This window comes from Etheostoma spectabile, chromosome 15 (genome assembly GCF_008692095.1).
Source record: "Etheostoma spectabile isolate EspeVRDwgs_2016 chromosome 15, UIUC_Espe_1.0, whole genome shotgun sequence".
Classification (NCBI taxonomy): Eukaryota; Metazoa; Chordata; class Actinopteri; order Perciformes; family Percidae; genus Etheostoma; species Etheostoma spectabile.
In genome coordinates this window covers 16,335,967-16,359,509 of record NC_045747.1, presented here as the reverse complement: position 1 = coordinate 16,359,509, position 23,543 = coordinate 16,335,967, and the positions used below count along the sequence as shown (strand labels likewise).

At 40.0% G+C, this 23,543-nt stretch overlaps 1 protein-coding gene across 2 annotated transcripts in view; it reads left to right on the top strand.

Annotated features, from left to right (window-relative positions):
- spop (speckle type BTB/POZ protein) overlaps positions 1-23,543 on the top strand; it is an 85,724-nt gene extending 62,181 nt beyond the window's left edge. For both annotated transcript variants that reach the window (XM_032537022.1, XM_032537023.1), the window contains 5 exons: positions 6,529-6,706; positions 12,867-12,922; positions 16,695-16,817; positions 17,927-18,069; positions 20,796-23,543. In XM_032537022.1, coding sequence (XP_032392913.1) covers positions 6,529-6,706; positions 12,867-12,922; positions 16,695-16,817; positions 17,927-18,069; positions 20,796-20,940 — 645 coding nt within the window. In that variant the 3' untranslated portion in view covers positions 20,941-23,543. The remainder of the gene's footprint in view (positions 1-6,528; positions 6,707-12,866; positions 12,923-16,694; positions 16,818-17,926; positions 18,070-20,795) is intronic.

Here is a 23,543-nt window from a genome sequence, read left to right as displayed (position 1 = left end):
GGGGCCATGTTTGTTTAATGGTGTCAGGAACAAATCAGATTCTGCTGTTATTCTCAGTTTTAATCATGCCAGTCACCTTTTGCAGCTGCCAGAGGGCGGCTAACTCAGAATCCTAACTCAAATATCCTGTCATTGCTCTAAGTGTTTTTGGTGTGCAATAACATGTAAAAGCAGGTGGAGAGGATGAAAAGAGAAGGGAGAAGGAGAAAGAGAGCTGCAGAGGGAGTCTGTGACATGGAGCCTGTTTACTCTGGCTGGCTGGTGAGTGGAAGGCCAGTTGTGCATTATAAAAAGCTCATGATGATGAGCTTTGGGCTCGGAAGGTTCAAAGTTTAAAGAATCACAGATCTGTCAAACCATTGTAGTGTTTGCGTGTATGTTGAGTGTATATTTATATATGTTATGCTTCACGAAAATACTGGAGTTACTGGTCACTTCATCCTTTGTCTCATTTGTTAGCCAATACATATCCACCTTGTTAAGATATTCAATGTGAGATCAAATATGTGATATCTGTGTGAGTATCTCCCTTGAAACTTAACTTAACACATTTAACACATTTGTTTTGTTCCTCCCAAGCAGCTGCAGTTAATGCTGCAAAAGACTGAAAACATGTTTCATGTGTATCCAAAACTCAGTATAGAGTATAGAAGCTTTAAATAGGCAAATTAGAGTGCTGTTGTGGCATTGATTTACTCTGCTGGAAATAAAAAAGTGAAAGTAAAGTGTGGAGTAAAACAATCCAGTGATAACATGTCAATAAGACAGTAGACCCTATATAGAGACAGACCAAATTGAATTAAAGACAGGTAGTAATAAAGTGCAGAGGGTGAATGTAAAAATTAAACAAATAGTGACAGTGGGCTGCAACAGGCACATAATGCAATTAAATATGTTGAGCTAATCTTGGTATCAGTTTTCATGATTGAAATATGGAGTGTAATTACACAGGACCATTATCACTCTAATTATAAACTATTGAAATGCGGCTGCCATTCTGGCAGTCTGGTAATAGCTGCCAACCTGACTGCTATTTCCAAAACTTAATGTCTGACCCTGCCTCTGCCAGCGGAATTGGGCAGTTTTGCCACCTCGTTCTGTCAGTTTGTGTTTGTTTATTCTGTAGATTTGTTTTTTATTCATTTACAAACAAGTCTGTGGAAAAATTGGTCATCTGTCCCCGAAACCCTTCTATGTAGATTCTGGTAAAATCATTAGGCACTGTGCATTGCCTGTCAGCAGCAGCAGCAGCTCTCCATTATTTCCCCAATCAAACAGGTGCTTATTATCATGTTGGCCACTACTAACATATATTCCAAAGCTAGTATGTGAATAAAATCCTTCATATGAAAAGCCTACAATGCTTTTAAGTTGCTTAAATTTGACCACCATGTGTTGACAGTCAATAAAATGTGCGGTAAGGGGGTTTAGAAGAAACGGACATATCTTGACTGCATACTGTAGTCTTTTTGGCATTGAGTTAGTAGAGATATCCACTCATACTGAGTGCCATGTAGTTACCTATGAAGTCAGCAGCAATAAGCCTCATATTACAAGAAGGCCTGCCCCAAATCAGGTCAGTAAAACTATGCAATATGCTAAATTTAAATTACATTCATGCAAATGGATATTGCTAATTTAAGAGAAAAATCCCTTAGATGTGTGTGTGTGTGTGTGTGTGTGTGTGTGTGTGTGTGTGTGTGTGTGTGTGTGTGTGTGTGTGTGTGTGCGTGTGCGTGTGCGTGTGCGTGTGCGTGTGCGTGTGCGTGTGCGTGCGAGCGGGGTATCTACATGTCTCTGCCTGTGTGCGAGAATGCATAGGACTGAACAGAGAAAAATAAAACTTGGGATGTAAAAGAACAAGTGTTCCATAACTTAGTAAATATATCATTTGATTAGTTTTTTTTTTTTTTTTTTTTTCAAACTATTTCACGCATGGCAAAACACTGTAAATCCATAAACAAACACATAAACAGGCAGAAAAGATTGATGCTTTATGAATAAATCATCTGGGTACCAAAACTCAATATTAACTCGGCTTTGCCTGGGGGGTTGAGAGGGAGCTTACGACAGATCCATCTTGATGTCTGAGGAACTAACCGGGAGGCGAGCGCTTCAGTAAGTACTTATCCTGGGAACTTAATTACCAAAACAAATGATGATTGTGGTGATATAGCGGCAATGATTCTTCATTACTGTTGTTGTTTTTTTTTACCTATGGTTGTACACAGAATGTATTTCTGTCATCATCATAATTAACATCACCGGGTTATAAATAAAAGACAGTTGGTTGGTTAGTTCAACACTTTGCTGGGACTAAGATATTTTACCACTGTTGGCTGGATACCATTTGTCAATGATATTTAAAGCCCCCACTGGATGATTCCTAATTACTTTGGTAACCCCCAAAACTATCAGGTCAGAATTTGCCCTAATACAAAATACACATTTTTGTATGAGCCATTAGTTTAAATTCATAGAACAAACTAACATTCTAGATGAGTCTATACTGCAATTACAAATGCAGCTAAAATGGCTTACAGCTCTGTCCACTCTTCCAGTATGAAAAGGAGTGTTTGAGGGAGCGAGAGGAGGAGGTTGACAATGACTGAAGATGACAGCTAATGGCGTGAAGACTGTCAGGGCAGCCAGTGTGTCTAAATAACCAGGTGCTGTGATTTAGTTTCTGCCTGGTTAAACAGTGGAATAATTGGTCAAGTTAGCCAGTAATTAGACCGGCTCTGCCACGCTGCATCTGAGAGCCCAGCGACTGCTCCGCCATGCTAATTGGGCTATTTATACCGAAAGGCATTGACCAGGCTCGCTGGCTTCCCTTCCAATTCGCTTTTCAGCACTTGTTTATTTTTTTCAGTTTGTACTCAGGGCACAGCACTGGACTCACCGCCGCCCTCCTCCTCCTCTTCCTCCTCCTCCTCCTCCTCCTCCTCCTCCTCCTCCTCCTAATTGCCAGTTTTCATTCCAACTTGAGATGACTGAACTTCTGTCCTCTGCCCTCTGTCTCTTTGTCCGTCTGTCTGTCTCTCTTGTTTGTATTTTGTGGTTTTTCTTCCTCTCCTCTCCAACCTAACACAGCTCCCTTTCTACCAGATTTTCTGTACTGCTAATCAGTGTTTTATGATTATCAGTGTCTGTGCGTGGGACTGTCTCTCCCTCATGTGAATGTATGTGTGTGAGCATTCCTGTGTGTGTGTCTGTGTGCGCAGATGGATGGACATCAGTCAGTCAGACCCGCATCCCCCTGGAGTGTGATTAATAGACACACACACACACACACACACACACACACACACACCACACCACACACACACACACACACACACACACACACACAGAATGCTCTTCTCTTTAGTAAAGTCACATTCTCTTCTCACTCACATGTCCCTGTCATTTCTTTGCCAGAAATGAGATGCTGTTTTCGAGAGGACATCCAAATGTAGATCCCCCCAATAGCTCGCTCATCCCCCCCCCACCACACACACACACACACACCCCACCCCCCATCGCCTTTTATGTATGACGGCCTCTCTATTCTCTTCTTGGTATCTCTGCATCTGTATTATTGCTGCCTTTGTATTATCCCTATATCTCCCCCTCTCTCTCCTTCTTTTTCTCACATTCTTTTCTCTCTTTCTCTCTGTCTTTCTGCCCCCTTCAGGCTTACTCTCAAACCTCGATCAGGAGCAAACAAGGCTCCTTGACATTCAATTTCCTGCTTGCTACGCACTTGTCTATTGTATGTGCTTCTCCTCCTTTACTAGGACTCTTTTTGTGCTAGTTGAATAGGTGGCTGGATGTGCTATTGGACGAATAGGCGGGCAGATGGATGAACGAGGAGAGATGTTTTTTGTGGAGTTTTGGATGTCAGCCTCCCTGAAGCTTTAACAGCAAGGTCACTTTGTGGGGATTTTCAGCATTTATTTGAAAACAGTATACTGAATGTGTTCAGGACATGTCAGCAATGAAAACCGACAAAGATTATCCTCATGTTTATTTCTGTTTCTCTGGTGTTATCTCTGATCAGGCAAGGCTAATTGTGCAGAATGTAATAACCAATTAAACAGATTCATAGTTCAATTAAATCCATTGCAGCAACGTACTGGATAATGTAAAAACATCTTTAGGTTTAATTTTTGATTAATCCCCTGAATAACATAATTTGTGTGGATGGGCAAAACATAATAAAAAACACTTTAAATTGATTGAAAACATATAAATGTTTTTGAAGTTTATAGAAAAAGTTTTTTTCTTTTTATATCTTTAACTTGAGTCTGTCATAATTCAAAAAGGCTGCTCCTTATTATAGATGACATGTTTCATGTTGTTTTAATCGTAATACCATAATCATGGGAAATCAAAGTAACCTGTCATTATTCAACAATATTTTAGGCTTTACACTTTTGACAGATTGACATTGTGACTAATTGTTAATTATTAATTAACAGTTATGATTAATGTTTCTGGCTACAGTCATATGTTCCTGTACAAACCTACTAAATCAGCTACATAGGAGAAGTATTGGTTCTACCTTTTTTAAAGTCTCACCTTAATTATCCTCAACACTGAAACACAGGATTTTTAAAGTGCCATTGGATTATGTTAAGGCCGTCAAAAATGTAATCTGTCAACATGAAGAGAAGTTCTTTTCTTTCCAGTTAGTTTGGGCAAAATATTTGCACTACAGTATCCATGAGCCTCAGCAGCAAGTGTTATCACATCTTCATCATGTTTTGCATTGTTTGAATGTTAATCACAGAAAAGACCATGTGAACAAAGCAGAAGTATATATATGTCAATGTCAGTGTCAATTTTATTTCTATAGCGCATTTAAAAACAACAGTTGACCAAAGTGCTGAACACGGTTGATGTAAAATACATAAATAACACACACATACAAGCATTAGAAGTACGCTAACATGCCATCGCCTAACATTGTTATTGGTTAAATTACTTCAGAAACCTTGAGTACAACTCTGCGCACTTTATTACGCATTTGATGCTATCCATCAAGAATTTAGTTTTCACTAGGAATTAGCATAATATTTTTATTTATCAGACTGTTTAATTCTAAATTTGAAATAACTAAATATATTCTTAGCAGGGCTATGGATAACTACCTGATATTTGATTAGATGGCACAGCAAGCAGGTACAAAACCGCAAGTCATTCAACCCAGGCTGGCGGAAATTACTTAGTAATTTGTGTGTGTGTGTGTGTGTGTGTGTGTGTGTGTGTGTGTGTGCGCATTGAGTCCTGTTGAGAGATAAATGAGTCTGGTGACATTGTCTGGACAGGTGGTGAAGTCAGCGGAAGACATACAGAAAAATCTCATGACACACACACACACACACACACACACACCCACCACACCACACACAAATTTACTTCAAAGCTATTTTCTGGCTTATTTGAGAGCGGAGCCAATCTGATTGGATAAGAAGGAGGAATATGTTGTCTTTGAATAGCCTCTATATTGAGTTTCTGATGTATGATTCAGAGGCGAGAACCACATTTATCATTACAGCATGTTTGATTACCTGATTTTCTTTCTTTTTATGGACATTGCATGTTTAGAGCAGTTCACCCTAAAATTAAAACTGTGTGTAAGTACTCCTACTGTATGTATGTTCTGTATGTACAGTGGTGCTCAAAAGTTTACATACACATGCTTAAGTTGACTAAAAAGAGGAATAAAAAAATCATGTTTTGAAAATTTATTTTAATACCTAAATTAAAAAATGAGGTAAAATCCAACCTTTAAGGACACCAATTTTCTTTGTGAAGAATAACGTATTGTAATAAATAAATGTTCTTATTTAAATACAGGGGTCATAAGTATACTACCCCTATGTTAAATTCCCATAGAGGCAGCAGATTTTTATTATTAAGGCCGATTATTTCCTGGATTCAGGATATATGCATCCTGATAAAGTTCCCTTGGCCTTTAGAATTAAAATAGCCCCACATCCTCACATACTCTTCACCATGCTTAAGATAGGCATGGGATACTTTTCTAAAATCATCTCTCAATGCAAATCAACCAGGTATTAGTCTAACTGAAATAAACCATGCCTTCTCTAAGCAGTGAAGAGTTGTGATGATGTGGGCTATTTTAATTCTAGGCCAAGGGAACTTTATCAGATGCATAATATCCTGAATCCAGGAAAATACTGGCCTTTAATAATAAATCTCCTGCCTCTATGGGAATTTAACATAGGGGTATGACTTATGACCCCTGTATTTTAAATAAAACATTTATTTTTACAATACGTTATTCATTCACAAAGAAAATTGGTGTCCTTAAAGGTTGGATTTTACCTCATTTTTTATTTAGGTATTAAAATAAATTTCCAAAACATGATTTTTTATTCCTCTTTTTAGTCCCTTAACCATGTATGTAACTTTTGACACCACTGTATGTATGTATGATTGTGCTGGTCTGTATGTATGTATGAAATGCATAAAGGCATGCAATGTTACTTTTTACTCATGTCCTCTGTGTTCTTTTAGGTGAGTGTGGTACAGGACTCTGTAAACATCTCGGGCCAGAACACAATGAACATGGTGAAGGTTCCTGACTGCAGGCTGGCTGAGGAGCTAGGAGATCTGTGGGAAAACTCTCGATTCACTGACTGCGCCCTGTGTGTTGCCGGACAGAAATTCCAGGCGCACAAAGCCATCCTGGCAGGTGAGAATATCCTTTTTAATTAATCACATCTAAAGTGATGGATAAAGACCAGTGCTGTCAGTTAAACGCGTTATTAACAGCGTTAACGCAAACCCATTTCAATTTTTTTATCGTGAGATTAACGTTCTTTTTGGCCTAGCAAACTTTGTAGTTTTTACACATGCTGTTGCTACAACTAGTAACGTTAGAAAAACACCCACCGGATCTAGCTAGACCGGAAACAAAACAACAGGCACGCCGCACACACTTGTTTGGGCTTGCGAGCCTGCCAAAGAGTTGTAGCGTTACATTTTGAGTGGATGGTGCAGCACGTCCAGTCTGAAATACCACTTGATGGCCAAGCATACAGCTGATGCCAATTCCCCACTCGTCAAAGTAGTTTTACCATTTTTGGACATGCAGGAAATCGTCACAGGTTGGATATAAACCCTGGACCTCTGCGTTGAGGCATTAACCTCTGAGTACATGTGCCCCCGTTCTACCACTGAACCAACCTGTCCACCCAAGTGAGAATCTTACGAGTGAGATTGAACACTACAGTAGGCTATATGCCAATGTTGTTTTCAGTAAAAAAAACAATCCACTTGTCAATGTTGATAAGAGCATTAAATTGAAAAAAAATAATGGGACAAAAAGAAATCAAGGGACACTTGTCAAATGTGCGATAAGTTGCGAGTTAACTATGACATTAATGTGATTAATTGTGATTAAATATTTGAATCGTTTGATAGCACTAATAAAGACTTGTAATTAGCATTCAGGTAATAAAAACGTGACGTTTGTTCAACTTCAGATTTTCTGTCTATGAAAATTAAAAAAAATAATAGGTGTGTTCAATGTAAAGTGCATAATTAGCCGCTGTAATGAAGAACATGAACTATGCTCACACATGCTGCGCGTCAGCCAGGCAGGAGGCAGGACAGCCAGGCCGGTGTAGCCAGTTTCATTGCCGCTCCGCGTATATGTATAATATATTATGTCCAATCATGTGTTCCATGTAGCTACCCTGTCAGACTGGCAATCAGATCGCCAATCGGCCATCTCAAGCAACCACGATTTGACGATTTAAAATTCTAAGTGATCATCCAAGCCTAACTCCGAGCAAGGCCCCCAGGAATGACTCTTTCTATTCTGAATCTTTAATCTATGGACTTTTTATATTTGATAAACTTTCTTCTTGCTGAGGAAAGTGAGTGACGTCACACTATTGTAAAGGTTGTTGGCCAAGCGTAAACCAGTGGGAGAAACACTACTGCCCATATTCAGTGGGCTGCATGTCACGGAAGTAAACCCGAAATCTTGTGCCAGGCAAGCAACTCCATTGAACTGAATAGGCACCATTTTGGGATCCGGTATCCCATTGATATAAAACATCCATGCTCCGAGCACACAGACACTGAAGTCGTGGAAACACTGAACAATCAGAGCCCACTTGGCTTTTTACGGGAGGGGGGCTCAAAGAGACAGGTGCTAAAACAGAGAGATTTAGACAGAGTGAATAGGTATATTCTGACAGGCATTATGAGAAAAATAATGTGATTGTTAACAGTAAAGCAGAAACTAATACATTTTATTTATTTAAGCACTTTTCAAAGTACTCAAAGACTCTTTACAGTAAATCCAGTACATTAAACACATTAAAAGCGTGTGAAATAACAGCGAATAACAGCATGTGAAATGTAATATTATTAGAGGGTGAAGGCTAATCTAAAGAAGTATGTTTTGAAAATAGTGATTTGAATTTGTCCAGGTCAGTACAGTCACAGATGTGTACGTGTAGGTAGTTCCAGAGAGAGAGGGGGCTGTGATGGGCAAAGCTCCGTCGCCCCAGGTACGGTGCTTGGTCCTGAGTGGTGGGGAGAGCAGGTTTGTGTTGGAAGAGCGGAGGTTACAGTATGGAAATAGTAAGCGGCTCATCACACTTTTAAAATTAGAGTCCAAGGTGAAGTCTTCATATTACTCAGACACTGAAATCATAACTATATAAAACTAAGAAAAGCAGCAAATCCTCACATTCGAGAAGCTAGAATCAGTTGACTCGTTGGCATTACTGCTTCATAAATGACCTAAATTAATAGGTTATCAAAATTGGTGGTCTCATTCTCTTTTGGGTTTCAATTCTGTTGATTGACTTAATTAGTAGTTGCCAAATAGTTTTAAGATATGTGGGGGAGTTAATGATTGTCATCCTGTGTTTCATTTGAGAGTTTTAGATACGGTCAAAATGCTGCTTCAGACGCCTTCCTATTGTGATGAGAATTCAATTCCGGGGGAGATATTTCACCATATTTTTCATTTTAATGAATAATTTTTGTTTGCCACAGTGATGGTTACATTTGAATACATTGAATATCCATACAATATATCAGCTATTGGCACCTTTAGTCTTTGTTGGTCTTTATAGAGTCCACATATTGACCACACCCTGTTATGCTGGCACTCACATGGTGTTGCACGGTGAACACCTTGGTGCAGATATTGGCACTTTAATGATAGACCGCATCATATAGTGAAAGGTTTGAGGAAACTAGTGAACTGTGTGTCCCTGTGGAGGGAAGTAGAGGCTGTTCATTATTGGATTTGTTGAAATGTGTGTGTGTTGAGCCATTTTAATTATGTGCTGCTGTGGTTTGGGGTCTTCCCATGTCTTTCTCTCTCTGCTCTACTTGGTCCAGATGACGTTCCTCCTCCTCGTTATTCTTCCTCTCGGCCGTTCCCGTGACAACTCTCCTGGACGTTAATCGCCGTGGAGACGGACAGAGAGGGATCAAACGAAGGAGGGAGAGCAGCTCAAATTGGCTTCACATTGGCAATGTGATCTTCATACCACTCTGGCTTCTCTCTAAATGTCTTTTACCTTCCCTTACTTTTCTACATCCTCCTTACCTTTTCTCAATATTCCCCCTTTCACTTTCATGTTTCCCTTTTTCATTCTGTCTCTTGTCTCTTTCCCCCATCTTTGTTTTCCTCCTACTTTCCTATCATTCCTCTCTCCTCACTCTCTCTTTCTTTTCTGTGTTGACATCCCTCTATTATTTGTCCTTCCATTCAGTCTTCTTTATTTATCTTCTTTATTTCTTTCAGTTCCCATTGCTCCCCATTCCTGTCTACTGTTCTCTTTCTCTCTTCTCTCCCTCCATTCACTTTCTATGACTTTTTTCTCTCGCCCGCCCCTTCTCTTTGTTGCTGCAGTATGAGCTCACCAGTATTGAGCTGCACCAGACAGACTTACTGTAGGTTTTGTCCCCATAGTTCTACCTGTCCATTCACTGCTAAGTTTGGTTTCAGTGCTTCTGGATGCAGTCCTTAATTCATGATTACACTAACTTTTTTTTTTAAATAATTTTTTGTCAGTTGGTGACTTTTACCGATATGAAATCCCAGAACCCATCGGCTATCGGCCTGAAGGCAGTTTGTCCTCTGGGGGCAACGGCCAATTATTCTGGGGTTCCGCTGTAGCCAGCAGATATCCAGGCAAAGACTTCCTCTTCCATGTGCCTGTCATTGATTACACTCCGGGACAATACTTTTTGTAGGTATTTTAGGTTCAGACGACATTTCTGCTAATCTCTATACACTCATATCTGTGACATAAATGCAGATAAAAACAAACCAATAATAAAAAAACTTATTTCATTGAATTTCAGCCAATGCTGCACACGGGCTGTTTCTGCATGCAACTAAAACCTGCTCAAACGGGATTGGTCAACTCTTTTTTCTTTTTCTTTTTTAAAGATTTTTTTTTTACGTTTTAGGCCTTTATTTGATAGGACAGCTGAAGACACGAAAGAGAAGAGAGAGGGGAAATCACATGCAGCAAAGGGCCCCAGGTCAGAGACCAACCTGGGCGTAAACCTCTATATATGGGCGCTCGCTCTACCAACTGAGCTCTCTGGGCACCCGGGGATTGGTCAATTCTACTCGAACTACAAACGGTAACCAGAACCGGAAGACTCTGTATTTATACGCAGATATGTGTTTATAGAGATTACCCGATATGTGACAAAAGGATTGGCAGCAACATCATGTCCCTGACTCTGACTGACATATGATTGTCTTGCAAATGTATTGGCATGCTGTGTACTGTAGTTGTAGGTAACTTCAAAGAACCAAGAATCTACAGTAGTAGACACGTCAAGCTGTCTTATGACCTGAATGACTGAGATTCTTCACAGACAAACACACTCCCTCTGTTTTGTTTTATATTTTCTGACAGCAAGATCATTGGTAACGTTTTTTTCTTCAAATCAGCTGTCTTTAACCATAAGTTGGCGGGTCACCTACCTCTGCAGAGAAAACAGGAGTATAATATATGTGTCTATTTCACTGATCCCTTAAAGAACCCTGACAGTTGAATACTCAGTTAAGCGTCCATTCAACTTTTGAGCTTCTACCATTTTAATCTTGCCACTGATGTGTGGTAATACCAAATATTACCCTGCTCCCTCTGACACTAACTGAAAAGTGATTTGGATTGATTTAGATAGCTAACACTGTTTTTTAAAATTTAGTTTCTGACGTTGGAAGTGAGTCTTTCCCGTGAGCCCCTGCATATCTATTCTTATTATTTCTTTAGTTGATCATTTACGTTACTACTGAAGCAGCAGGTGCTGCTGATCTTATAACCACTATGTCCCATTGTTAACTTATTCATAATATTACGTTTTACTGATATTATTAGTATTCCACTTTTTTGTGGCGTGTGCAGGGTTGATGGATGACACCACGTTTCCAATTGAGTAATTAAATGGGTAGCTAGCTTTGAGGTTGATAACTCATTATTGCATACTTAAATTAATAGCATATCACTGACTTTGACATGTACTTAATAATCTGTTGAAACATTTGTTAAAATGTAATCACTAGTTAATTAAGCCTTCATTAGTGAACAGTAATGTAAAGTGTTACTCAATGAGCACATAATCAAACAAAGTCAACCGTATCAGAAGAGGACGACACTGGTCATCCTCAGCCTGTGCCGAAACGAACTGCTGTCACAGCCGCAATGATAAGAGAGAAAATACACTGTGTCATTGCCTTAAGCAGAACTACACAGACAAGATATGGTGATTATTTTAGGCATGCAGAATTATCATAGAGCAGTTCATTTTGAGTAACAGAAGTGGGACTGATATTCGTAATTGGAAGTGCTGTGGTTGGATCAGTTAGTCCGTTAGCATGACGGTCTGTGATGAAGATTTAACATATCACCCCTCCAGCTGTGGTTGTGTCTGGACACTGGCAGCAAGTTCTTGGTCACCTCACCTGTTAAGGAATAACGACACAAACGCCTAATCATCCACGTGTACTTTTTTATCAATAGCTCCAGTACTTTGGGGTCACTAGGTCTGGTTATTTAAACTGTGAATTTATTTGTGTTAAAAAAGTGTTGCAATGTCTGATTTAATCAAATCAGTATGATAAGATGTGGGTAAAATCGGATTATTGAAATACCATTTGCAATGCAAACACTCTTTTTAACCGTTTTCTATTTCTTTAAGAGACTTTGGCTCATAATCAGCTGCTCTTTTGCATTTCGTCTTCACTTTGCTGCATATTTGCTGTTAACCGATTCTTATTGTGGACTGTCCTTGCCTCAAGAGGATTTGTAGACTGTCGTTAACAGTGTCTTCTTGCAGCATGTGACAGAACAAATTTGGGATTTGCAAGGACATAAAGGCTGGGTAAAAACCACTTCAAACATATCTGCTTCTTTTGAAAAATGTTCTTATTTTATTTTATTTTTTTATTAAAATCACCCTCAGCATTCCTCTATGCTAACATGATAGAATGTTGAGTGGCAGCAGGCGCCCATGTGATCAAAACAGGAAGACAGACCTTAATTAAAGCATAATGTATCAAACAAGCTCCAGTCAAGTCAGTGGATCAGTGTTAAAGTCTGACTAACCACGCCTTAGAGGTTGTCATGAGTCTGTCAGCAGGGCGGAGTTGCAGTTGTCTTTTTCCACACGATGCTTCTGCTGCTGTCAATCATCCCCCTCGCTCACCTCTGGCCCTGTGGCAGGCAGGCTGTTAACGGATATCAGAGAGCTCACCGTGCATCAACATTACACACAATAACAAACCTCTCTCTCTCTCTCTCTCTCTCTCTCTCTCTCTCTCTCTCTCTGTTTGTCTTTTGTTTTTCTGTCTGTCTCAGCTCGCTCGCCGGTGTTCAGTGCCATGTTTGAGCATGAGATGGAAGAGAGTAAGAAGGTGAGTCGAGCGCTTGTCCTTATCTTTCTCTCTGTTGCGTCAGGAAGGGTTCTCTTCTCAAAACATCCAAGTGTGTCTGCACGTGTTCCTCCATGCCTTGTTGACTGTAACTCTATTATCTGGTGTTTTTTAAAGCCACTACGGGTTAGGGCTGTGACTCTTCACTGGTCTCACGATTCGATTCGATTAAGATTGTCCACCTTCGATCCAATAACCCGATGCATAGCGATGCGTCACCCATTATTATTATATAATACCGCACATGGTTTTTATAAAAAAATTCAAGCAGACAGATATATATATATATATAAACTCCCCATTTTATTGTAGCTGCTCTTAAAAAGGACAGTTCCTGAATTTGAGTAGGCCATCGATTATCATCTGTCACTGCATCGATGCAGAATTGTCCGCGTCCACATTGCGATGCATTGTTAAAATGATTAATTTTAACATCCCTACTAGATGTAGATCAGCTAGATGTTTGTTTGTGATTATAGTGTCTTTGAAATGATTCTAATGGCACAAGGTGTTGGTTGTAGATACAATGAAACCATACCAGTGAAACAACAGTCTGTGTTGCCTTTAGCACAACCATGTCACTATTTCTAGGGTAGAATTGTGATAGGAGGAGGCTATAGATGATCTGCCATGTTGTTTTATTTTGGCATAATTGGACATTTAAAGATTTACTTGAAGAGTACTCGGAGAGCGCAGACCTGCCGTCTCGCAATGATAACAAAAAAAAGAGAAGAATAGTTTTGTAGTTTTTGCGCAATCCTGCTGACAATTAAGGCTGATACCAATATTAATTTACTTTGCACGCAGTTTCATGAGAGAATCACGGGAACACATATCACACAAAACCCTGTCTCATCAGGTTTGAAGTAATGCGTTTGTGTCCAAACAGCAGCGAACCAAACCAATCAGTGTCTGATGAAGATCTACTGGCAGCTATGGGCGTGGTTTAGATGTCGATGACGGCCGCAACTGTTTGTTCAAAACAACAACCTAAATCAAAACAACGTGATAGACCGTTCATCCAACCACCTGCCAGGTATTTTGCCTGCCTGCCCCTTCACAAATGGTTTTCAAACACGGCTTCTTCTGGTCACTAAACCTAGTGCCAAACCATCTGGCGCATCAGGTTAACTAGTAATATTTAAGAGTTAAAAAATAAGTATCACTTGTGACCATGTTATGTATCCTACAGATCAATACATTTTAGTGTTGGGAAATGAAGTGCTCAGTGCTCTCTGGTGGACAAACTATGTAATAGCACTGACACTGAAGTTGCGTATGACATTCTTTGGCTGATCATATCGCCCTGGGTGACTATTTGTTGGGCTCTAGTATAAACATAGTGACTTGAAATTAAATTTATTTCAAACATACAAACTTTAATTGAAGTGAAAGCAACCTCAAGTTATTATGTCTCCATTTGATAGTCCATTTGATTTTTTACTTCATGTTTAGAGGATGTGTGTGTGCTTTGTGTAACTGGATTGAGTTCCAGTTGTTATTTGTATGGTGGGCTCAGACAGAATGTGAGGAGAAACACCTTCATTAAATGCCCACAGTTCATTTATAAATATGCTGATTTCAGGTTGTAGAATGTTTTAACCTTAATGTCAAGTATTGCAGCATGGCAATGTTTCTTAATAACTCAAATGAAGCACTCTGAATGTACTGTGTTAAGTTTTTGTTTAGTGGCCCTGAATAGCAACTGATATTATAGATGTGTTAAATAGAAGTTTATTTATTTTTATATGTATGTTAGTGGTTTATTGTACATGGATCTCTTGTGTGCATCTCTGCATTTGTTATGTGTCCTCTGTGATATTTGTGTTTGCATGTCTGCATGTTTCCGTGTGTGTGTGTGTGTGTGCGCGTGTGCATGCGTGTGTGCGTGCGTGCGTTCTCGTGCCACAGTTGGTTGTGTTCATCTGGTAGGAGGTGGTGAGATTGAGCCTTGGTGATTTACCCGTCATGTCAGCGGAATATTGATGCCTGCACGGCCCGAATGGGGAAATTATAAAGCACAGAGCCAGGAAATGCATCTTAATTGCTGTTTAAGTGGGTGTCTTCATCGGAAAGAGGGAGAAATGGTGGGCCATGTCCCGATACGATTCAGAGAAAACAGATAGATGGGTTAACACTCCTCTGCAGCACTCTATATAGGAAAGACAAATGAGCTCATAAAGCAACACTCTAATAGAGGGCTGCTCTGTGAATAGAGGGGAACTTTAGACACTGTAACTACAGGAGCGTCATTTATTTATGAGACACTGTTCGCAATACTGAAGGAAGCCCTGTTAGCTGTTAGTTTTTCTCATGTGATTTCCAATTTGGTGCTATTCTGCCATTTTTTTCCATTAACACTCCAACACACTTTGCTGTCAAAAATGAGCAGAATGAATTTAGTCAAGTTTTCATCTTCTGTATGTCAAACCTCCTTTTTGTTGCTGTATTACGTACAAACAATAGAAGTAAGAAATCACAGGCTGTTGTTATTTTTAAGTAAGTTTCTGATGCTAATTTTAGAAACAATACTGTATGTGCATGCAGGTCTGATGTGCATTATGTAGCAAGTATAGGAGTTGTTTAGTTAGACGTTATTGTTTTTTGTGTGGGGGACTCTAGCCAGGTTAGCCGTTGTTAGCAATACCAGCACCAACAACGCATTATGTGGGATTTTGCATGTACAAACACCATAGCAACATGTCCACAGAGAAAAAATTAACAGTACTGTGTGTACAACTGATTTGATGTGACACAAGTAAGACAGAAATAAACAGTGTATTCGTACAACTTTCACTACTGAGCAGCCTTGTTGGATTGTGAGGGGTGAGGTTCTGTTTACTTTCCCAGTCAGAAATCCAACTTCCTGGGGCAAACAAATTCAAATTTCCAACTTGGGCCAACAGGTGCCCCCGTAATATTAAGCCTGGACCCCCCTCTGGCCCTCTTAACTGTGGTGAATTTTTGTTGTACATTTTTAACCCCAGATTTATCCCCAAACCTATAGGAACCAAAGCTATGGGTCAGGTGGTGGTATGTAACAGTTGTGCTTAATATATTTGGTACCCCATAATCACATGTGTGTTACCTGTATTTCTGTAAAAGGGCACTATAGCACACTGCGTGCTGTAAACTCAACCTAACTCCCTCCATTATTTCTCAGTGTTTATGTTGCTGTTGAGTGGTCAGAGTTGATACAAACACACTAAGCTGTTGGTATACCCGGCCTGACCCTGCTAAAATGCCTCCGGTCACCGTGGTGACGATAAAGCACTATTATAATTGGTTTACTGCTTTGTTCTGCCTCTGAGTGTGGAGGGAAAGGTTCAGGTTACCTTCACTGTGCCAGCGAGTGATAAAGCCTTCTTTGCTGGCTGCAGGCACTGTCAAGGAAATGAATGTTCAGGATTAATTTCCAGGAATCAGTTGAAAAGAAATAATTAAATGTGCTAGAATGTAGCATTACTGAAACGTGTTCAGACTCTTCAGAAGGTGCAAGTTTTTTTTTTCTTTCTTATTTGCCACTTGGAACTTGTTTTGTATCACTGCATGGCTGGCTGTCCCTGTGTGTGTGCTAAACAAGGTGAGTGAGTTTAATTCAGGTAGGTTTTGGGATATTCACATGAAATGATAAACACTACTGCTGAGCATAGTTTTGAAGGATTCTCAAAGCACATGTCCCTTTTTCCTCTTTTTTTCCTTTTATTCTGTTAAATCCTGTGTGCATTCTCCATTCCTGTCCTCTCCCGTTTAGAACCGGGTGGAGATAAATGACGTGGAGCCAGATGTCTTCAAAGAGATGATGTGCTTCATCTACACAGGCAAGGCCCCCAACCTGGACAAGATGGCTGATGACCTGCTGGCTGCAGCTGACAAGGTAGAGAGGGAGAGAGAGAGAGAGAGAGAGAGATTTGTGCAGACATGAATGTTGGCATTTTTGTTTTTTTTACTGAAATATCTCAACATCTGCTGGTTGGCACACACTTTTGTACAGATATTCATTCAACAACTTTTTTTGTGTGTGTGACATGTTTGGATGGGTTACCATGAACTCTGGTCCACACATTATTCATGCTGCCAACAGGATTCATTTTAGGAACTTTGGTTATACCTTGATGTTTTTTTGCCGGCATTTGAAGAAACATTTTATTTACTGTAAAACTAATGACATTTCCATCAGCCTCACGTTTGTGTTTTGTGCTAGTTAGCAAACTTTGACATGCTAAACAAAGACTGTAAACATTGTAAACATTATACATGCTAGCATGTTAACCTTGTTATTGTGAGCATGTTAGCATGCTGGCCTTAGCATTTAGCTTGTTCAGTCCCACAGAACTGCTAGCATGGCTGTAGCCTCCTAGTCAAGTAAATGCTATAATATTGTCAAAAGAGTGTAAAAGATTCAAGAACAAACATTTTCAGCAGGTTTTTAAAAAATCTGTCACTGTTTTTAATGTTGTCAGCTTGTCTCAAGAGAGAATTATTGATGTGTCCTTACCCCACTTACAGATAAAAGTAAACTTACTAGATTTGAGACGTGTCTCAAGCATCCTAGCACAAGTCTTATTTTGTGGAAGTTTATTTAAATGAACTCCTTTACATCGTTAGAGTTAATAAATACCCAACTAAATTGAAAATCCCCCTGTAGTCTCTGTTGAGCCAGCATGACACATTCTAAATATGAGAGAAGATTATTGTTCCTTGCAATTTTGTAATCAAACTCAGTGGAAATTATTTTTTACCTCTCAAGTGATCCCATTTCCCACCTTTACTCCCCCTCAGTCTGCATAGCTGTCGCTTTTCCTTCTCTTCTCCATATTTCTTTCTTATTCAATCTAAGTCTTGTTGCTGCCGTGGTGGTGTAATTCTGTATTTCCGTATCATTACACAGTGCAACAACAGTGGTTTGTGGCAGCGCTGTTTAAGTAATTTAGTTTACCTGCTTTTTCTCCACCCTCTCTCGCTTACTCTCCCTGTCGTTGGCAGTATGCCCTGGAGAGGCTGAAGGTGATGTGCGAGGATGGTCTTTGCGCCAGTCTGAGTGTGGAGAACGCCGCAGAGATCCTCATCCTCGCCGATTTGCACAGTGCCGACCAACTCAAGACTCAGGCCGTGGACTTCATCAACTAGTGAGTTGACACGCCTGCACAGAGATTATTCATCTCCAGAACTACTTGCACCACACGTACGCAAACAATTTGTTCCACACACACGCACACAATCATACACTTTGCTTTTTGTCAAAGGACGTCATTAATTTTCAGTGGGAGCAATTTTTGTCTACCGAGGAAATTTAATTGAATCCCTAGATTGGACCATTTTGCTGCCATATCCTATCGGGCCATTTAGCAATAAAGCTCAGCTGCTGATGTTAACCATGTTGCAGGCAGCATGTTTAGGTAATATGGGGCCTATTAGCATCAATGACAGCTATTTATGTCCACGGAGAGGGGATTGATCCCGTACTTGAATGCACAGTTGAAACAAAAAGCTAAATTCATCACCTTCCCTCTGTTTTCTAAATTCTTTATCTCTGAGCCAGACACATTTCCCATCCCTTTGTTTATTCCTCTGTCCTCTCTACACAGCTTTACTCCATCTCCTGGCATGGGTTCTGTCTCCCTCCCTTTCTTCCCCTTTTTTCTCCCTCTCTAGTTCCATGCTTAAGAGCTCACGTATGCCTAAAGGTGTTAATGTAATGCAGATTTCTTCCCCTAATCCCAGTCATTAATTGTGGTTATGGGCGTTATGACAGTTTAATTTGCCACAGCGATGTTGTGGTGGTGGGGAAATTGGCCACGGGGGACTCCCGGCCGGCAAAGCGTTATCAACCCTCCTCCTGCGGACACAATGGACAGCAACAAAACAAAAATCAATTTAGAGGACGAATATAGAAAACAGACGACACGAAGGAACAATAATCCTCCCCCTAGTAGCACCTCAACATCTTTCCAGACCAGCTTTTACAAGCCGCTTACAGTCATTTAGTCGAGACAATAAAAGTCGTCTTCAACCCACCTCTGTCTCATTGATTCACTCTCCCCAGGGATGTTGTGGAGAATAAAGCCACTCAGACACTCTTATCCACTTTGTTTATAGAAAATAATTTACCCACTTTTCTTTAGTCTAACATGAATCTTTAGTCCAAACTAGATTACTAAAAGTGTAAACATATATATACCACAATATAAAGTAAATGTTTTTTTAAGGCAACAAATATAGTGCTTTTCTGAAAGTAGTTTTTTATTGATAGTGGTGGTTGTTTGCTTTATGATTACCACTAACTGAATTTCCTAATTTGGCCTCTTTTTAATTTACCTTCACATTACTGCTTTTCTCCCTTCCTCGGTGCAGCACCCCCCTGTTCCTCCCTTCATTTATTTATGTTGTTGTTGTCGTCGCTGCTGTCCTACTCTCTTCTCCCTCAGCCCATTCCTTCTGCCTTCCTCTCCTGCTGTGACTGCTCTCTTTGTGCCCTTTGCTACCCTGTTGCCTCACACTGGCCATTACTGCAAGCAGGGGTTCACCTCCTCCACGGAGGATAGGGTCAACACACACACACACACACACACACACACACACACACTGAAGTGCCAAGAGTAGCCATGCCAAAACATGAACACTCACACATGCTGTTGTTTATTTACACACAACAAAACAGGAAAAATGTCATTAAAGGCCACACAGCGTTGTGCGTGATAGTGCAGACCAGCACCCGGAGGGTACCAGGAGGTTGTAGACCGCCACAGGGTCAGCTGGTGGAAAAACATCTGTGGGCAATGATGACCACGAGTAACACTCATCAGCAATTACACAATTTATCCAAAAATGTTTGACTTTCTGGCTGTTATTAGTTAATTATTGCTGAAGCTCTAAATGTGCACAACCTCAGGGAATCCAAAGAGTTCCAAAGGTCTTGAAAAGGACCAGTAATATTTAAACAGAACAAACAAAAAACAAATAAGTCATATTTAATAAGTAAAGGTCTTGCTTTCAAAAGTCTTATCTGCAAAATGTATTTACTACATAAATTTATAGTTTGAAATGTGTAAGCAGTATTTAAATGTTGCAAAACAAATTCAATGCCTCCCTCTAAAATGTAGTGGAGAATAAAGTAGAAAGAAATTTGTGCTTAAGTACAAATTTATTTTTACCATTGGACCATATCATGTGACCGTTTATGTAGTTAAACAATACATAAAATAAATTAGAATATATACAGTACATTATCTATTGAACAGTTACTAGTAAGATTGGTAGTTGGAGTTGGAGTCCCCCATCTGTGAAGTAATAACAATATACACAAAATTATGTTAATTTCTTTCTCACTTTTCTCACACTCCTTTTCTCAAGTGGTGTAAAATGCTGTAAAGCTTTACCTCCTCCAGACTCTAAAAACTATTGAAATGAAACAATGTGTGAAGGGAAAATTATTTCTTGCTATGAAATATGTGAAGAGGGGTTGCAAGAAGACATTGGTTATGAAAGGTCACACGGCAAAAATGTTTTGAACCAGTTCTCTAAAGAATATGATATGATATGACTCAACAGACTTTCTCATCACATGCCTGCATATTTATCATCATTGCATTTTATTTGTGTGATGTTATTTCTCTCACAATAACCTTTGGTGTTAAATATTTTTAAAAATATAAAGTAAATAACAGCTCTGCCAGCTGGTATGACAAATCCTTAATGTCTCAGCGTTGCACTCTACACAGATGGAGTCATAGAATCCCAAGCTCTTGAGAAAGTAGTTTATTTGTGCACTTGTCCATTTAGTTGCTTTCCTATAACATTTTCTTCACTTTCCTCCACTTTGTATCTTCTCTCTTTTGTCCTCTTCTTCTCTCAGTCACGCAGCTGATGTGATGGAGACATTGAGCTGGAAGTCCATGGTGATCTCTCACCCACACCTGGTAGCAGAGGCCTATCACTCCCTGGCCTCGGCTCAGTGCCCCTTCCTTGGTCCCCCAAGGAAACGGCTCAAACAGTCCTAGTGGTCCGGAGAGACTTTCTTTACAAAACCTGCTGTGTCAACTTGTACTGGCAACCTCGTTGCTCCTCCTTCCCATTCCTTCTTTCTCTTCTACAGCACCCAGAGACGCCCAAGACTGCAAGCCGGGCCTTGGCTTGATACGTCTATGAGGAGCTACTCAGCTGGGCCGACCAGAGAATTACAGGACTGAAGCCTCAGAGGAGGTACTACACATCTCTGCAAGGTGTTGGGGGGTGAATTCTATAACATCTAAACCTGGATATTTATGGATTGCAAGCTCAAAACCTTGCATGTACCATATATCGTTTGTCTGCAATATTGGAAAGCTAGAACAATAATCTGTGAGTCGGTCACGTAAAGAACTGATCTTCTGGCTCGGGTGAAAAAGTCAATGCCAAGTCCCTGTAAATACAATATTGTGGCATATTGTCTTGTGCAGTGTCTCAAGTGTTAATGCCCAAACTGTGCTTGTTAAGTGAAGAGGATCAACCACCCAGAAAGTGAAAGAATATTGTTCCCATTGTTGATGATTTAAACAGTGTTTGTTGCACAAAACATTCTCGGTTTGAATGAAAGAAAACAAATCTGAACACGTTTTAATGTTCACTATTCAGCCTGTGCCTTAGAAAGATATTTTGCTGGTTTAAATGCAGCTCTGTGTCATGGCAGTGTGGGCAGGGTGTGCAGATGAACAGTGTGCGGCTTCTCTCCGGGCCATAGCAGCCAAGGTCTGCCGAGATGACGGAGGGAAGCCACACACTGTTCATCAGCACACATTGCCCACACTGCCATGACACAGAGCTGGATTAAAATGGGCAAAATGTCTCAAGCGGAGCAGACACTGTGCGGACCAATCAGCCTTGAGTTATTTTAGAATTGGGCCAAAATTCTGCCAGATCGGTTGTAATTTGAGGTGCAGTTTCATGGGGGTCATGATGCTAGATTAATTTCCTGAACAATCAGCAATTGGTTGGATTTTGGAAAGGTTCACATATGCTTTTTTTGGAAAGGTTTCAGAAAGGTTGGTCAGCTGTATTGCAGTTTGAGCAGTTTCCTACATGGCTACTGTTAAAATATCCATTATAAAGTGTACTAATTTTAATATTATTACAGAAATGACATGAAAGCTGTAGTCTCGACTGAGCTGTGATATAAAATTCAACCCTGCTACAGCACACACACAACATATTGTCTGCATCTTCCAGCCATCTGTGGCTCTATATTTTTCTTTTTTTCTTCTTACTTCCCTTTCACGGTAGTCATTTTGAACAAGCACTGCCTTTCTCTCTTTTTGAGGACGCAGACATCTCGTTTGAATGAACTTTGAATTAAAAATCGGGTTCCATTCTTACATTCAGTGTGAGCAACCAGTGAGTTCGCACAGAGGAATACAAACGCACAGTATCTGCCCAGCTTTATATCAAAGAAACCGATCATGAAAAAAACTTTTTTACTCACCGTTTACCGCAGAACATCTTTTGACTGATTCTATTAAATACTGATGTTTTTTTAAATTTTGTCCGGCGTGTCTTTTTCGTCCGTTGTCCTTTCGTCGTTCTTCATTTTTTCTAATTATGCAGTTTAGCCACATCTACTACTTACTGACTCATTAGTCCAAAGCATCTTTCAACTTGCTGCGTAATCAGTGAGTGTGAGTAACACATTTTAGTTTTAAGCTTAATCCTGTCGTGATCAAAGTTCAATCCCCAGTGCTCACGCTGCTCACCTCGCCTGATCACAAGGGCTCACATCCAGCTGTTCGTTTGTAGACTCGGCTCTTACTCTCATGGTCACAGGCCCGTTTGACTTGTTCTCTGTGGCCTTGCTTAGATAGCAGTTAGCTTGTAAATACTTCAGAGAGAGCTGGAGCTATCTCTTGGACAGTATCTTAACAGGGATTTCTTTGTGTTGACCAAAGTCTATGTCCAGCAGGCTTCAAGGAAGCTCATCCCTAAGCCCCTAAATCGCTCCTCATCAAACAGTCAGCCCTGGCCAGCGATCTTTGGGGATATCTGGCGCTCATCAAACAGAGACATTATTTGTGAAACACACAGCAGACTGTAGCTTCATGACAGACCACATAGAGTCAGACTGATGATTCAATTGTATCCTTTATACTGTAAGTATCTGCTGAGCGGCATCATATTTTTTGAAGATACGGGGATAGAGGTGTGCGTGACAGCTCAATGTGAAGAAAATCTATTTTATAAGCATTTTATGACTTTATTCTAGATTGAACAGTAGTGACAGGAAATGAGGAGGGAGAGAGATGAGAACAGACCTGGACCTTGGACATTAGGGATTCATGTTGTTAATATGAAGAATGTAATCAAATGGTAAACAATATAGAAAATAAATGTTAGTGTTTCAGGCAGCCCAGCTTTACATATTAGCAGACTCCTTTATTGCATATGCCATTAGACAGACTGAACAATTACTGGGAAGTAGAGCTGAGCAATATATGAAAATATATTATCTTGATAGGAGTCTTTGATATGAGGGTTGTGGTTATCAAATACAGTAATATAGGTTACATTTGTGTTTTCCAGGTCTTTAACCCTCTGAGCCCGAGACACTCGCCCACGAGTAAAAAAGTACCTCTGA